We start from the raw sequence: 16267 nt of genomic DNA on the forward strand, positions 1-16267 counted from the left end.
AGGCAGGGTGTACATACACAGAGGAGTGCTCACATGCACAATGACAGTTTCAGGCCAAGTATGCTAATGAGCTTGGCTATGCTCCAGGTGTGTGTGTGTGTGTGTGTGTGTGTGTGTGTGTGTGTGTGTGTGTGTGTGTGTGTGTGTGTGTGTCAGGGCAACATGAGCCTTTTTGTAGCCTAGCAAAAACCAAACAATCACAACCAAAAATGACTAGCAGTGGCTGAAAGCATTACGGATCTGTATGACCTGTAGAACTGTGGGACATATAAAAGAATATATATAATATATATAAATGGTCAGTGACCATTTAAAAGAGGAGTTAAGTTGATTGTGAGTATAATATAACACTGTATGTATGTGTATGTGTGTGTGTGTGTGTGTATGTATAGATATATACATACATTCACACACACACACACACACACACACACACACACACACACACACACACACACACAAGCTCTGTCTATATTCCTTATTATCACATACTTATCACCTCATTAACATCTCAGTTGAAGGAGGGGAGCGCAGCACGAACGTGAAGATCTCCAAAAATACATGAGCATGTGATATTCAGCACAAAACGCAACATTCTATGTACGCATGTACACACACACACACACACACACACACACACACAGCACATGTGCTGTCCACATTGGCATGCATGAGCCAAGTGTTTGCAGTGTGATCCCCTTTGATTAGAAGAGGAGAAAACAGAGCAAAGGCCAACAGGGCCTTTATGAATATTAATACTGCACAATTAGCAGTGCATGAAGAGAGAGAGAGAGAGAGAGAGAGAGAGAGAGAGAGAGAGAGAGAGAGAGAGAGTGAGTGAGTGTGGGGACGGGCTCAGGATTCAATATACACCTGTACACACTAGTTTTATTAGAACGTCACTGTTTAAATATATTATTATTTTTTTTCCATAATTATGCACAATTCCAAGTAAAAGAAACATATACAAATGATTATCTAATGTACTTATAAATATCTAATGTCTGAAAATCTACAGCTACATAATTAATGCACTCTTAGTTTAAAACATATGTAAAAAAAAAAAATAATTAATTATAATAATGTATGCTTATGTAATTTTCCCACTTCAACATACATAAGTTCGTGGACACTCGTGATTGGCCAGCATGACTGATTGACAGGTGAAAAAAAGAGCATGTCCGCCTTCCTATTTACAGTTTTTCAAGTTATCATTTTCCAGACATTAGTCTTTTGTAACAAATGAATGTTGCTGTTGTAGTTTGATGCAAGTTTAAATTAGTTTGTTGCAACAAACTTTGTAGTGTTGGAAATGCATCCTAAAAAATACTGTCCATAAATATATTTAAAAATAATTAAAAAAAAAAAACTCCCCCCAAAACAAACACACACATGCCACCATTAATACCAGCCCTATATGTAGTACTTTCTACAACTCTTTAACTATAACAGGACCACATCTGTATAATATACAGAACACTGAGCCTCAGACTCCTCGGTACACATCACTCTTGATCCCCCAGGGTTCTAGCTCCTCTCTTCTAGAAACTCTTCTATTCAGCTCACCCTACAGTATTTCAATGAGGTTTAAGGTCAGGGGATTAGGAAATTCATGCCATATGCTTCATTCTGAAAGCACTGAACCATTTAATGTGCATTTTGAAAATCACCGTCCTGCTAGAACATACGACCAAGACCCAGAAGTAGCTTTTTGGCAGAGCCAGCCAGATTTTTCACTTTAAAATCTCCTGGTATTTCAACATGTGTCCATGAGGAGAGTTTCTTGCCAAAAAAAAAAAAAAAGTATAATTGTATAATTTGACCAGAGAAAGTGGTCAATGTAGTATCTAGCAAACTCTTTACATTTGTATAAATGAAAAGGCCACCTTCTGGCATGCCTCCCTAGCAGTTTATTGGCATGGAGGCAATGTTTTGTTGAAGATATGAAGACTCTGTGACCTCAAAATGCTAGCATCTTCTGAAAAATCTGCAGCCATGGTCCATCCAGGATCCTTCCAGACATGTCCAATAAAACGCTGTCTGTTTTTACACTGTAATTATTTTAGATGTTTAATTACTGCCCTAAAAGAACATATGGCCATTTTCAAAGCAGGAATTAAACACATCCCACTGTCCAACACTCCAGTTTCATTTCAGGATTCTATAATCCCTCCTGTGGATGAATGACTAAGCAATTCTGGACTCCATTTCACAAAATACAAATAGTCACGGGTGACAATGTAAGATTCCTAAACAATAAAATGAAGTAGAAATATAAGCGTGCCCTTTAATAAAACATTTTTCTAACAGTCATCACTGAGCCAATCATGAAGAAAACGGACACACTTTACTCAGACTGTTCTGTGCATATCTGCAAAGCTGCTTGATGAAAGATTTAACTCTTAGATGAAGCATATGTTAGCCTTCACCATTCTTGGTTGGTAGCAGTCATGTGATAGAGGAGAGCTGGCTGGTGGTGAGAATTGGCAGATGACCAAATTGAAGCAGGAAAATAAGGGTGGTAGAAACAACGAAGCACAACGTTTGATTCCCTAAAAGGGTTATTAGATGCAAGTTGGTACGTTCCCAGACTCGGTCATAGAGGTTGCACATGTTCAGTGCCACTGAACGTTACATAATGTATTGAACATATAAAATAAATCCATAAGTGGCCTAAATATCATGTAATTCATATTAAAGTGGTCAAATTAATAATAAAAAAAAGTCATAATTCATATAATAGAGTGAAACTGCTTCATGATCTCTGCGTTGCTTTGCATCTAAATTAGAATTCGTGTGTTCTAAGAAACACGTACAAACAAGTATGCAGCGTTTTATCAAGCAAGATAAAAGCTTTCTCTGTTTTAGAGGAAATTCGAATTATTGCGTGCAACTTTTCTACAATCACAGTTACTTTCATATAGGGTGCCAATAATTCTGGAGGGCATGGCACATAATATAGTGCTACTACTAAAGTTCACTCACTTGGCAGCGAGGGGGAAAAAAACACAAACAAAAAAAACCCCACAGGCTCATTAATAGTAGAACGCATTTAAATAATCCATCTTTAAAGCAATTAAAAGATGAATGCAGTTTTTAAATCATTTGACTCTCTCTCCCTCTCACACACACACACACACACACACACAGTTAAAGTATATTTACTAAGGGTGTAACGGTACACTAAATTCACGGTTTGGTACGTACCTCGGTTTTTAAGTCATGGTTTGGTAACGTTTCGGTACGGTTGGGGGAAGAAATGCAAAACATAAAATTGCTTGTGTTTTTTATTAACGCATTATTAATATTATTAACATTTGTGAACATCAACAGTTTACATTTTTAAAACAATTTTAAATAAAATGCCTGCTTGGTTAAATAATATAATAATTATTTTACAAAAATAAAATGGAATAAATCTAATTCATGTGATACACTTTTTAATATATTGACTAAATTGAGTAATCAATTAAATTGCTTAAATGAAATTAGATACATGGAAAATTAAATTAATATGAAATAATTTACATTTGTTAGAGCCCATTTGGGTAATACAGATGTGTGTGTTTATATTCAATATGTAATTTCCTAAAGATATGATCGACTTACCTGTTTTACTAATTTGAGCATACTTTAACATTGACTTCATTCCTTCCATCCTTCATTTAATCCCTCCCTCGATATGTGGAAGAGAAATTCTTAAAGCTGAACATAAAACACTAAATAATCCAGAGCGCTAGCGTTAGCCGCTAGCCACTTCATGGTTAGCAGTTAACGCGAATGCTATGGATTCTTTAGTGCTTTTATGCATGCGCAAAACAAATCTTATTTCCAGTACAGAGTGAGTAGCTGCTGTCACACTTCTGACATTGTTGTGTATGGTTTCAAGTTAAATAATAGAGTGTTTTTTATTTTATTTGTATTTTTTTTTTTTATGCACTGTAAACAAATGTGCGGTCCGTCACTTAATATGTTCCTGAGGGAACTCAGAATTTAGCTACGTTCCACATGTAAAAAGGGTTGCATTCCGAAAGCACAGTAACAAAAACATCGGTACAAAAATGTGTACCATTACATCACTAATATATGCACATGGAAATATTATTAAAAATTACACAGCTAGAACAAAGAAGGGAAGCTGAGGTGTTGAAGGGTTGAAGGAAGTGTGTGTAGGTTTCTATATATCTTGGTGCGAATCATATCTCTACAACAAGAACAGGAATATGTGAACATTTTGATCTTGGGATGATGTTTGGCTGCTCCACATAAGAAAATATTTGTAAATATTTAAAACGCCAAACTTCTTGCTGGTAATAAAAATTAAACTGAGGTCTACAGTTAGTTCTTGCATATCTACATTCAATGATTACATCAACAAAAGGTCCTCAGAAGGATAGTGAAATGTGTGTTTCTAACCCTTAGGCTCTCAGTCAGAAAGATTCAGTACCCATGTCAGATAACAGCTTAATGTACAGAACATGTCGATGCCTTCCTCTGCAGCTCCCCAAACTCTGTGTGCACATGTGTGCATGTAAGTGTGTGTGCGTACAAGTGCATCTGTACATGTGTAAATTAGGTTATGCTTTGGGCAAAAGGAAATGACTTGGTTAACTACATACCCACTTAAATACAGATATAGACACATTAATGAGGTGCTGTGCACTCAGGAAACCTGATGGGGGCTTCAAAGAAGCGGCAATTTCACACACACACACACACACACACACACACACAGACGCACAAAGACAAGCTTGCCAGATGCTATTTGCATGACTGTGTGTAGAACAGATGTAGCTGTGTGTGTGTACCTGTTTGTCGGTGAGTGTGTAGATGTAGTGTTGGTCAGGGCTGAAGAGCAGGTCTCTCAGGATGGGGCTGCCCTCTCCTACCACCACATTCTCATATAGCTGTGCAGGTCTGTAGGAACTCACAGAGTTGATCAGGATCTGTGAGAGAAAAAGTACAACAATTCTGTAAGCATCAGGATACGCAGCACACACACACAAAAACGGTACACTTTTTTTTCCCCAAATCAGTGATGCACAACAACTTGCTTCATTATGAGGCCCTGCGTTTAAAAAATCCTCTGAGTGCGAAATGTGCAAAAGCTCCAGCAACACGCCGCTGACTAAACACACACACTCTCACTCTATAAAGAGTAATAGAAACGGAGAAAAGGAAAGCATGCTCGACCCCGTTTTTATCGACTCACTCAAATCCCCTATGTTTAGAATGCGAATCTCTCTGGCTGCCTTTGTGTGTCGTGTGTGTGTGTGTGTGTGTGTGTGTGTGTGTGTGTGTGTGTGTGTGTGTGTAAGAGGAGGATTAGCAACATCAGTCCCTAATTGAATCAAACAAAGCAGATAGACACTCAACTGTCAGACAGACAAGAAGAGCTCGATTATGGGCTCAGCACAGAAATCAATAAAGCTAGTGCTGGTACACACACCCAAGCTGACACACAGGCACCCCAACCCACACACACACACACACACACACACACACACACACACACACACACACACACACACACACACACACACTCGCTTGCTCCCCCTCTCATTTAGTAGCAGAACATCTGTTCGTTTAAACCTGTTAATCTTGACGATCTACATACGACCCGACTCTTTAACCCCCTCAGTCCCTCTAACATATTACTCTTTTTACCTCAAGAAACATTGAGGAAATATATAAAGGATGGAATCACTAAAATGTCATCTCCAAATTCACAAAGAAAGCATAATCAACCAGGAATAGCTCAGGAATCAATGAAAACCACCAGAGCACACACAGACACCAAGGCGTCACACTGCTAAACTTACTGAACATCAGTATTCTAGTGAACTGCGTTTCTTTACATTACAGCTCAATGCTAGAATAGCTCTTTCATGTCGGTTTAGCAGGCTTCGAGTCCAAACGAGAGGGGGGAAAAGCAGCCTGTAATAAAGAGGCTCGAATCAGGACTGAAAAACTGGAGATCAGCAATACATTAAAAAAAAAAAAATCACCGGAAAAGACCAAGAAAATAAAGAAATAAATAGGACATTGCATTCATAAATTTTTTTATTTAACAAAACAAAATGTATAACAATGCTTGCATTCCTTTTTTTTTTTATATTGAACGGCTTTATTATTTTTTATTAAATACATTTCAATTTGTTTGGTCACATAAGGTGTAGTAATCAAAATCTCACAATACCAAATATGATCAATGTCCTTAAGTGCACAATATTTCTAATCTAACAATCCAAACCGGGTATTAAAAAGAGCATTAAAAGAGAATTTTATTTTATTTTTTTCTTGGGAAGAAATGTTATTTTCACAAACGATAACTAATATAATACAAACTAGAGTCACATTCAGAGATTCCAGACAAGACTAAAACATGGCCCAATTATTTGTGGATTTTGTGCATGGCATAACGGTGTAAGAAGAGGACATGTGTCAGACTACCAATCGCACATAGTGATCTATGTGAACTTCTCGGAGCGAAGCCAGAATGTTCGATGAAGCTGCTAATGGATTATGAGCTGATGCTTGATCAGTTAGTCTACATCTGGGTTGTTCCAGGAAAAACCTAATAACAAAGTTAAATTGATATGATTGCAATAAACTATGAATGAGGCATAAAAATAGGTTTTAAATGCAATGTAACATGCATGTTTATTTATTTTTTTATTTTTTTTACATTATATGTAAATAATTACGGCAATATTCTATCCTCCTTAATGGTTGTTTCTAATTTATTACAATGAAAACTGAGGGGATTGGGGGAATTCACACAAAATCTGTGCACCCCTCCAATCATCATTCACATGGTCCTAAACTTCAGGTAGTGCTGTAATGGGAAATCCAATAGCAACGAGGTGCTGTGATGAAGCCTGAGGCAAAGCAGAATACCAATTTATTTGTTTTATTCCACTTCTATCTTAACTAGCTCTCATACATTATCCCTTCATAGTTACAAACAATTTAGTTCCTGTGATTTGATGTTCATGTTGGAACCACCTATAAACAGTAGGTCCCTCACCAGCATCATATTCTCTCTCAAAATTTTTTTATTTAATTATTAAACACAGCTTGTTAGATCACACATAAGCCCTTAAGCCCAAACACCTCTGTCAGACAGCGTTTCATGTTCCAGAACAGTGTAACAAAATGTTACCAGTGCCGAACTGGAGACTCCTTCCAAAAAATGCTAAATAAGCATTTCCTTATAAAAGAACTCAACAACCTACAACTACAACAAACTATTAATTCATGAGTTTATGTAAAGCATCCTATCATTAATTATGAACATCAACATCACAGCTGGAACAGCTATGAGAAATGCTCTATTAGCAAAAACAAACCAATCAAAAGGGCACAATGGTATGTCAAAATGGAAACCTTGAACAAGTTGCTATTGTCAGTCTCCCTTATAGACCCAGTCGGGTTTATGCACCAAGGACACTTCGCTCGCAACTCTGTTCCTGTGTCTCGCTCGTGTACCCCCGAGCGCAGGCACCTACGTTGTCGAAAAAGGTTGTTGGAAATGCACGCAGGCGTGCTGAAACGCCGTGCGACCTTTTCCCCGACAGTTAACAAAGGTCACCTTGGGTCAATCGCTCAAGACCGAAAGGTCAGAGGAGGAAATCAGCCCAGACGTAATTGTACAAATTGATTTAAATTACAGGGCTGGCTGCGAACGCATCATTTGAGAAGGCGGCAAAGTTATTTCGGAGCATGTTAGGGGAGTAATGAAGAGAAACAGGAGAGAGAGAGAGAGAGAGAGAGAGAGAGAGAGAGAGAGAGAGAGCTAGGCCATTAGAGCAGAACTCCCAGTGAGGAGATCTGCATCTGCACAGAGACTCCATCATCTCTCTCACACACAAAAAAAAAAAAAAAACAAAAAAAAAAACAAAAAAAACAGTACAGTAATCAGGACACGCTGCCTGTAGGGGGCGCTCTAGCCAGCGTACACCGGCGTGTTGATCCCTGCAGCATCAAATCTGTTCCTCAAAGAACTATTGAGAATATTAAATAGTATTATTTGAATTCTTTTATAGTCTTAATTGATTGCTTTTTTTTTTTTACTTTGAAGTCATTTCCCATTAATTACACACAGCCCCAATTACTAGCATCGCCCGAACACACACACACACACGCGCGCGCGCATACAAATTCAAGCGAGACGGCTTATTTTTGTAGATCGTTGTCGCCGGTTCGATGAAATGAGACACAGTGGCCAATCTTACCAACCACTTTGAAGCCACGGGTTCAATTAAAGACTTAAAGATCCATCTGAGTCAAAAAGGAAACAAACAAACAGGTCGTTAAAGCAGGTTTCAGCTCAGAGTTCAAAACATTTGCATCGCTGAAACATTTATAATAAATTCTTTCTGCTTAAATGTGACATATTTGTGTGCAGTATTACTTGGAGGACACTTTGCATTACAATCAATACACTTCACTGTTGGTGTGTGTGTGTGTGTGTGTGTGTGTGTGTGTGTGTGTGTGTGTGTGTGTACAGGAGAGAAGACACTGGCAGCACCAGCATATTAAATACATCCATCACTCATATAGAGTTTGCAAAACAGGCATGGTGAACTCGGATGTGTAGCACGCTTTTATCTATCTCCATATTTCTATCCTTGTGTGTGTGAGAGTGTGTGTACGTAATTACAGGCTGTTTCCCAGGGGTGCCCGGCTGCACTCCTGAAGGAGCGGAGTCCTGTAGACTGGCGATTTCCCTGCTGAAACACACCTGATAATTAACTGGCGAGTTAAATCGAGTGTGTCTCTGCACAGGGAAATCAGCACAAACTCTGATGGACTTCAGCATTCCTGGATTCCTGAACAGGGCTCCTGTTCTCTCTTCCCCGAGACAATTTTCGCACAGCATGCGACTAAACGGTGCAAATGTGCAGATTATTCCCTAAACATATTCCCCATTATACAGCCTGATGCAAATCTTTGCTGACATGACACAATTATAGGTAATATGCCCCATTTGGTCTCCATTTGCTTTTGGAGTAACCTCCACTCTTCTGAGGTGATGTTCCATTGGATTGGTTGTGCTCAGTCAACCACAAGGGTGTTAGTAAAGTCAAGTACTGATGTAGGTGAGGAGGCCTGAGGTGCATTTGGAATTCCAATTCATCCGAAAGGTGTTTACTAGGGTTGAGGTCAGTGCGCTGGAACAGGCCACTCAAGATCTTCCTCTCCAACCCATGTACACCATATCTTCATACTGAAACAGGTTTGGGTCTCCTAGTTTAAGTTTAATGCTACTTCATCCAAATAAATCCTATTCAATATGCGCTTTTAGGTTTATAAGCAGCACTTAATAGACTGTGTATACAGTAATTACTAAACAAACATATTAAAGATATGTTAATTTTATACTGCACATAATGATAATCTGGTAATAACTGAAATTATACAATTTATTGATGATTAACTGACACACACTGACAGAAAGAACAAGAATGAAATCTTAAACAAGATGTTCAACACCGCACAGGAAGGATGGTCAGGTGTCCACAAACTTTTGGTCATATCTATCTTTAAAATGTGGACCAAGCAACAGGTTTGTTCATCCTCCTTATCCTGATCGGTCGTTACACTCCGTAGCAACTAAGCTAGACGGAATTTCTCCGAAGGAAAAACTCAGAAGAAGAACATGTCAAATAATCTCACACTGAACACACATGTCCTTCAGGTGAACTTTTCAGTGAACTTCTGCTGCATTCCAAATCCGAGAATTCCTCGTCCACGCCGGTCTGGTTTTAGACTTGAATTTTTTGCAATATCCTGGTAAAGTCGCGTTCATCGTCTCTCAAGCAAGCACAGAGAACGGTTCAGTTATAGAGTCATCATCAGGTCGGATTCATGTTCATGGGAGGCTTATTTCCACTGCAGTCAGAACTCGGCACCTCCTACAGGTAAACCCTTGGTTCGGTACTGCGTTGCACATGACCGCTTTCGTGCGAGCCGTCCTCTGGTTTGGACCAACCTGCCAGCGTAAAAGCCCATTCTAATCTCACTGTTGCTTTTGGCTAGTACCCAAATGCTTTCCAATGAAGGGCCAGAAATCAAACTTGATAGAGGGCCATGGGCCAGAAATAAATGTTGCATTGTACCAAACATTATAACAAAATGGAAGTTGTCAAGGTTACTCTCTGATGATTTAATGTTTGAAAAACAAATCAATTGACAACATGACTTTGCAATTTCCTAAACTAATGCAGATTTACCTCCAAAGTTCTAGTTCAAGTGAAACTTATAGTACTATGAGAAACAATCCAATTTATTGTACAATAGGGTGTAATGCCTAAAGGTTCCCTGGTGGTCTAGTGGTTAGGATGCGGCGCTCTCACTGCTGCGGCCCGGGTTCGATCCCCGGTCAGGGAACCAACCCCAGCCACTCTTAGTGCCGGTCCCAAGCCCGGATAAATGGGGAGGGTTGCATTAGGAAGGGCATCCAGCGTAAAAACATGTGCCAAATCAAACGTGCGGATGATCCGCTGTGGTGACCCCTAATGGGAGAAGCCAAAAGAAAGTTTTAGGGTATAATGCCTAACACAGCTGTTCAGTGATCTCTAATGACTGACATGAAGCTGGTTTTTATTTTTGAAAAGGTTCTCCAAATGGCATTTTTTCCTCTCTTTTTTCCCCTTCTTCTCATAAACGGCATTGGCGGGCCAAATTAAAGGTCACTACGAGCGCCATGGGCACTAGTTCGGCCATCCCTGGGTTAAAGGTTCAAGTATAGATTTTGGTACTTCGATCATTCAGAAAATATCTGAGGAAAAGCATACAGGTGCTCGAACTGTACAAATGATGCCTTGCCATCATAACAGCCAGGAACTAGAATTCAACAAAGAGAATTAGTGCTGGAGCTGAACACAGGCTGCACTGCGATGTGATCGTCGTTTTGGAGCAGCACGACACCAACGCAAACAAGGTATATCTGAAACTGCTCCCTGCTCACTACTGCGAGAGTTTTATCCTTTATCGTGTAGTAAAGCACAGTGCAGGTCATTTGGTGCACTAATGAAGTCCTGCAGTGCACTGTTTCGAGTCAGTATCTAAATGATTCCTTAGAGGTTGTAAGCAGAAAAGCATAGTGGACAAATAACTTTCAAATCAGCTATTATTTCTTGGGAAGCGGCTATCATCATCATACAGCTCATCAACTGCTTGCCATGCTTGCCAAATAAAAGTCTCATTGGACCAGAATCCTGAAAAAAGAAAGAAAAAAGAAAGAAAACTCAAATTGATATTGTACGTAGTTCTTGCTTACGATACGAAAGCACCCATAGAAATGCGGACATATTCAAAATCTAATCTGTTTCCCGGCATGACAGTGTGACGCTATGCTTCATTTCCCAAACGGCCACGTTACAAGAGTCCTGTATCAGCTGTGTGCACGCAGATAAACACGCGTGCAGTAGGCGTGCCGGTCACAACGCAAACATGCACCATCTCACACGGTTACCGCAATCAACAACCCCCACCACATCCACACGTGTGCGCACATACACACACAATATGACTCGGTCTGGTGTCGTTTTGCTAAAGGAAACCTTCAAAAAATAAAACACCGCGGCAGATCAGAGCTACATGAATGCTAATTCATTTTTTTTAAAGTCACACCCCCAAAGGACCTATTGAGCACTATCTTGCAGTTCACACACACACACACACACACACACACACACACACTGCATTTCCACACAGGAAGTGAGGCATTGCAAGCACAAATCATGTACTCAGTACTGTCTATACAAACACCCCCATTACACACACGCGCCTGCAATGAGAGAGGAAAGACACAGGAAAACACACTCGGAGCATGGCTGATATGGAAAGCGAGCAATCTTTAATCTGTAATCACTAAAGAACTGATAAGCCTTCCTGTGGGAACGCTAGCCGATTACCGAGCCACTGATGCCTCAAATTACTGCTTAAGGAATCCAGACATAATTAAACAGTGACAGATTTTATATCCTCCTTCACTCTTCCCCAGATATTACGCTGCGAGTGCAATCATTACCTAGCATGCACTTAATGCCTACCTGTATGAACTATATTCACTTCATCAGACAGAGCGTGCACAGGAGAGGCGATGAGGGGCAGTGTGGGGCAAGTCTTTTCTACACACACCCCGGCATCATCGCTACCAACCCACGCTGGTACTATTCTATACCACAGCCTCGCACACAGTTATCAGAAAGAGAAACAGACAGAAAGACAGAAACAGACAAAGAGAGCGATAAACCAAGAGACTGACAGAAAGAGAAACAGACAGAGATAGAAAAAAAAAAAAACAGATGACGAAACTATGTGAGAGATAGAGAGATACAGAGAAAGACAGATGTGACTGTGTATTAGATGCACAAGCAGACACAATCATATCACACAGCAGTGTACACTTGGATATGCTGACTCTGTATAAACAACGGTGAAAAGAATCTGACCAAATCCACCCATTGAAGCAAGGTACAATTACATACTGCTTTCGAAATCAAACACCTTTCGCTCTTTCTCTCTCGCACACACACGCGCACACAAACACACCCTTAATCCATCAATTGTTTGAATTGCAGGGCTTCGTTTGATTTCGCCTCTAGTAGAAACCTGATCTGGAGGCTGTGTGTAACTCTAGTCGCCCCGCCCGTCTCAAAACGCTACAGCAAAACTCCAGCTTCCTCCTACCGCAGCATGAGATCCATCCGCTGTGTTTCTCTCGGCCTCCTCTGCCTGTCTACCGGATAGCGTCCAGGAAAAATAAACACTGACTAAACCGGTCAATTGTTTCAATAAACGTCGCATCGTTTAGACCGTCTTAACTTCGGTCAAACGAGTCAACAAGCAAGTGAGCACATGCAGTGCGCATGCTTGAGTACGTTTCAGAAAGTCAGGTGTATTAAAAAAGTAATAAAAACGAATAAGCATATTAACACAAGGCACATCCGTAGTGTTTCTTATATTTTTACCTGCATATTATTTGAAACCAGAAAATAGGTTTAGCCTTATTTTAATTCACAATGTATCGCACCTTTACACACGGCTGCTGGAAAATCATTTACAATATATAACTAGCAGAAACTTGCAGAAGATAGCTATAATTAACTCCTGAACTTGTACAGCTCCTACACCAGGGTTCCTAATCAGTGTCAACGAGGCGACCTGTGGAGCGTTCTACCCAGTTTTCCTCAGAACGTGACTAAGCATCACGATTTCCCAAAACATTATAGTTCACGACAAGCTTCTTACGATATTTGCTCAGATCAAATTGCCATACAAACTGGAATCCATCACACTGCAATTTTCCTCTACTGCCTGTCTGATGTTTATATATATATATATATATATATATATATATATATATATATATATATATATATATATATATATATATATATATATATATATATATATATTTTTTTTTTTTTTTAAAGAGATCCCCAGCAGAGCAGTGCTGCCCTATGCATGGGCTCTATATACTGATCAACAGAGCAGAGTCTCTAAAAATAAAAGCATTTTTCCCCTGCGAATTTTAGCTCAGCTCGTTTTTTTGTTTTTTGTTTTTTTTTAACTGCTGGTTTTATATTTATATTCCAGGTTTAGATCTGATGGTGGAATTAAAGCCCTGACTATATCACAAAAAAGAAAAAGAAAAAAAGAAAAAAAGAAAAAAAGAAAGAAAGAAAGAAAGAAAGAAAGAAAGAAAGAAAGAAACAGAAAAACGAAAAACAAAGAAAGAAAAAAAATAAACATTAAAAACAATAATAATAAGCCCCTTTTCATAACTTAATATTTGGTCAGAGTGCAGTCTCCAAGAGTCCCAACTTATGTCTATACACAAAGACCTAGACACACTAAACCCCTACATGCAACCCATAACACCTCCAACATGATTAGTCTTTCAGTAATTCAACATTCAAAATGTTATGCTTTAAAATCATGTCAAACACTATAAAAATGTACATTTATTTTTATTTTGCAATTTTATTTTGCAATATTATTTTTGTGTGATTTTAAAAAGTATTTTTACCGTTTTATTTATTGGCCAACCGACAAACTCACATACACCGACATTATTTACATTTATATATATATATATATATATATATATATATATATATATATATATATATATATATATATAGATAGATAGATAGATAGATAGATAGATAGATAGATAGATAGATAGATAGATAGATAGATAGATATAGATATAGTTTTACTATTATTATTAAGGTGTGGAGGTGTATCTTATATATACTATTTAATTTCTCATCCAGCTGTCGGGTCTTAGTTGGGTGTTAGGCCAGCACCAGCCACTGCAGCACCTTAGCACAGATTCTCAGAGTCTCTGGAAAGTGTACTAGGGGCATGAACATTCTTTTTCCCCTGATTGTTAGGATGAAAGTGGTGGTGATGTCTGAAATCACACGCTGGAAGTTCTGAGCTTTGAGCTGCAATGTGAAACACGAACACAAAGTAGTTGGTCCAGGTGGATCACATTTATCAGCTTATAACACGCTGGCATTTCTTTCTCTGTCGGCTTTCTCTCAGTCGTCTCAGCTGTTCCTGTCACCTGATTCTCCGTATGCAGCAGGTGGTTGTTCAGGGCAAAGCCTCTTGAATGTGGTTAAGTGTGAGTGAGCTGTGTTTATCACGTGTAAAGAGACCTGGGAGTGACACTGAGAAAGAAGGGTGTGAAAAAGAAGAAAGAAAAACGATGAGTTCTCATGGAGTTTTCACTTTGCCATTGTCGCCATAAAAAAGTGTCAGGACCGTGCCACCGGAAAAGCACGTGGTGGGAAAGAAAAAAAAGCCACATTTACAAGAAGTCTGAATGATGCTGCATTATTGATACGTGATGCAGTGTATTGTTTTGGTGGAAGTTAAGTAAACAAATAAGCCAAACTACAGCCAGCCATGCGCATCACGCCACAAATACACCTGAATGCTGGTGTATGAGAGGGAGTTCTTTCCAAATGACACTTAACATGATTGGCAGGCGAGTAGATGAGGCGGATTGTTCTGATTGGCTGGATGCTGTTGGTCCGCATTATTAGATTTTTCTTCCAACTACAATGCCTGCAGCAGTTATACACTAAACAGATGTTTTATTGACAGCTGCCTGGATATGAGAGGAACTAGACCACATAGAGCACAAAGTGGACCGACTTCAAAATCACACATCCCCCTCTTTAATGACTGTTATTGTCATGCCACACACACACACACATATATACACACACACATTGTAGGCCCAGAAGGCCAACAGTGGGATTCACACATTATATGGCAAACAAGTGGAATACAGTGTGAACTACTCACAGGTCTAGAAGTGTGTGTATGTGTGTGTCTTTTATTCTCTCACACACAAACAGAGGCATAAAAACAGTGTCATACGGTGTGAACCCAAGGGAAAACACCAAGGCAGGTGCAAGGACTGTATGAATTCTCTCTTCCCTCTCTCTCTCTCTCACTCTCACACACACACACACACACACACACACACACACACACACACACACACACACACACACACACACACACACACACACACACACACACACACACACACTTGAACCCAGTGACAGTATAAGCAGCATGCTGGGAAGCTGTGGTAAAAGAGCAGGTGAGGCCACATCACACACACAAACACACACACGCACCCACAGATTAACATACTGAACAGTGGCATGTGGCGTGAGCGCCATTCTGACAGCTGGGTGGTCGCCTGGCAACCAGGTGTGAAACAGATGCGCTGGCTGCAGCTTGGCCTGTTGCCACGGAAACATGGAGAGCGCTGACCCCTGGACACAGCGTGTGTGTGTGCACCACGTGTGCACTCTTGGCATCGCTACTTATATAATGGCATGCATGGGCTCTGTGGTCATTAAAGGGGAAAAGACCCAAAGGCTGACCTGCAGGCAGAAACGTGAGGACTAGTGGAGATTTGCACATTCTAGTCTCACTGTTTAATCCAGACACAAAGTTTTCCACAAATCATCCTGATGTGCTCTTTTGATATTGCAGCCCATCTTCCCTCAGACTCTAAGCATTTAAAGATGCGTAGACACGGTTTCGCCTCCACACACTGTTGTAAAGAGTCGTTGATTCAGGTTGCTGTATTCACCCTGACAGCTCAGACCAGCTCAAACTCTCTCATCGGTGAGACACGTCTCGGTGCAGAACTGCTCATAGACCGCTGTATGTGGGTTTTGTTTTTTGTTTTGCAATAAGCACTTCTTATGCTCAG

The 16267-nt window shown here is 39.8% G+C and overlaps 1 protein-coding gene across 2 annotated transcripts in view; it reads right to left on the reverse strand.

Moving 5' to 3' along the window:
* Nucleotides 1-16267, reverse strand: part of plxna1b (plexin A1b) — a 190557-nt gene that overhangs the window by 89747 nt on the left and 84543 nt on the right. For both annotated transcript variants that reach the window (XM_046870381.1, XM_046870466.1), the window contains exon 4: nucleotides 4809-4946. In XM_046870381.1, the coding sequence (XP_046726337.1) occupies nucleotides 4809-4946 (138 nt within the window). The remainder of the gene's footprint in view (nucleotides 1-4808; nucleotides 4947-16267) is intronic.

This window comes from Silurus meridionalis, chromosome 1 (genome assembly GCF_014805685.1).
Source record: "Silurus meridionalis isolate SWU-2019-XX chromosome 1, ASM1480568v1, whole genome shotgun sequence".
In the NCBI taxonomy this organism is placed as follows: Eukaryota; Metazoa; Chordata; class Actinopteri; order Siluriformes; family Siluridae; genus Silurus; species Silurus meridionalis.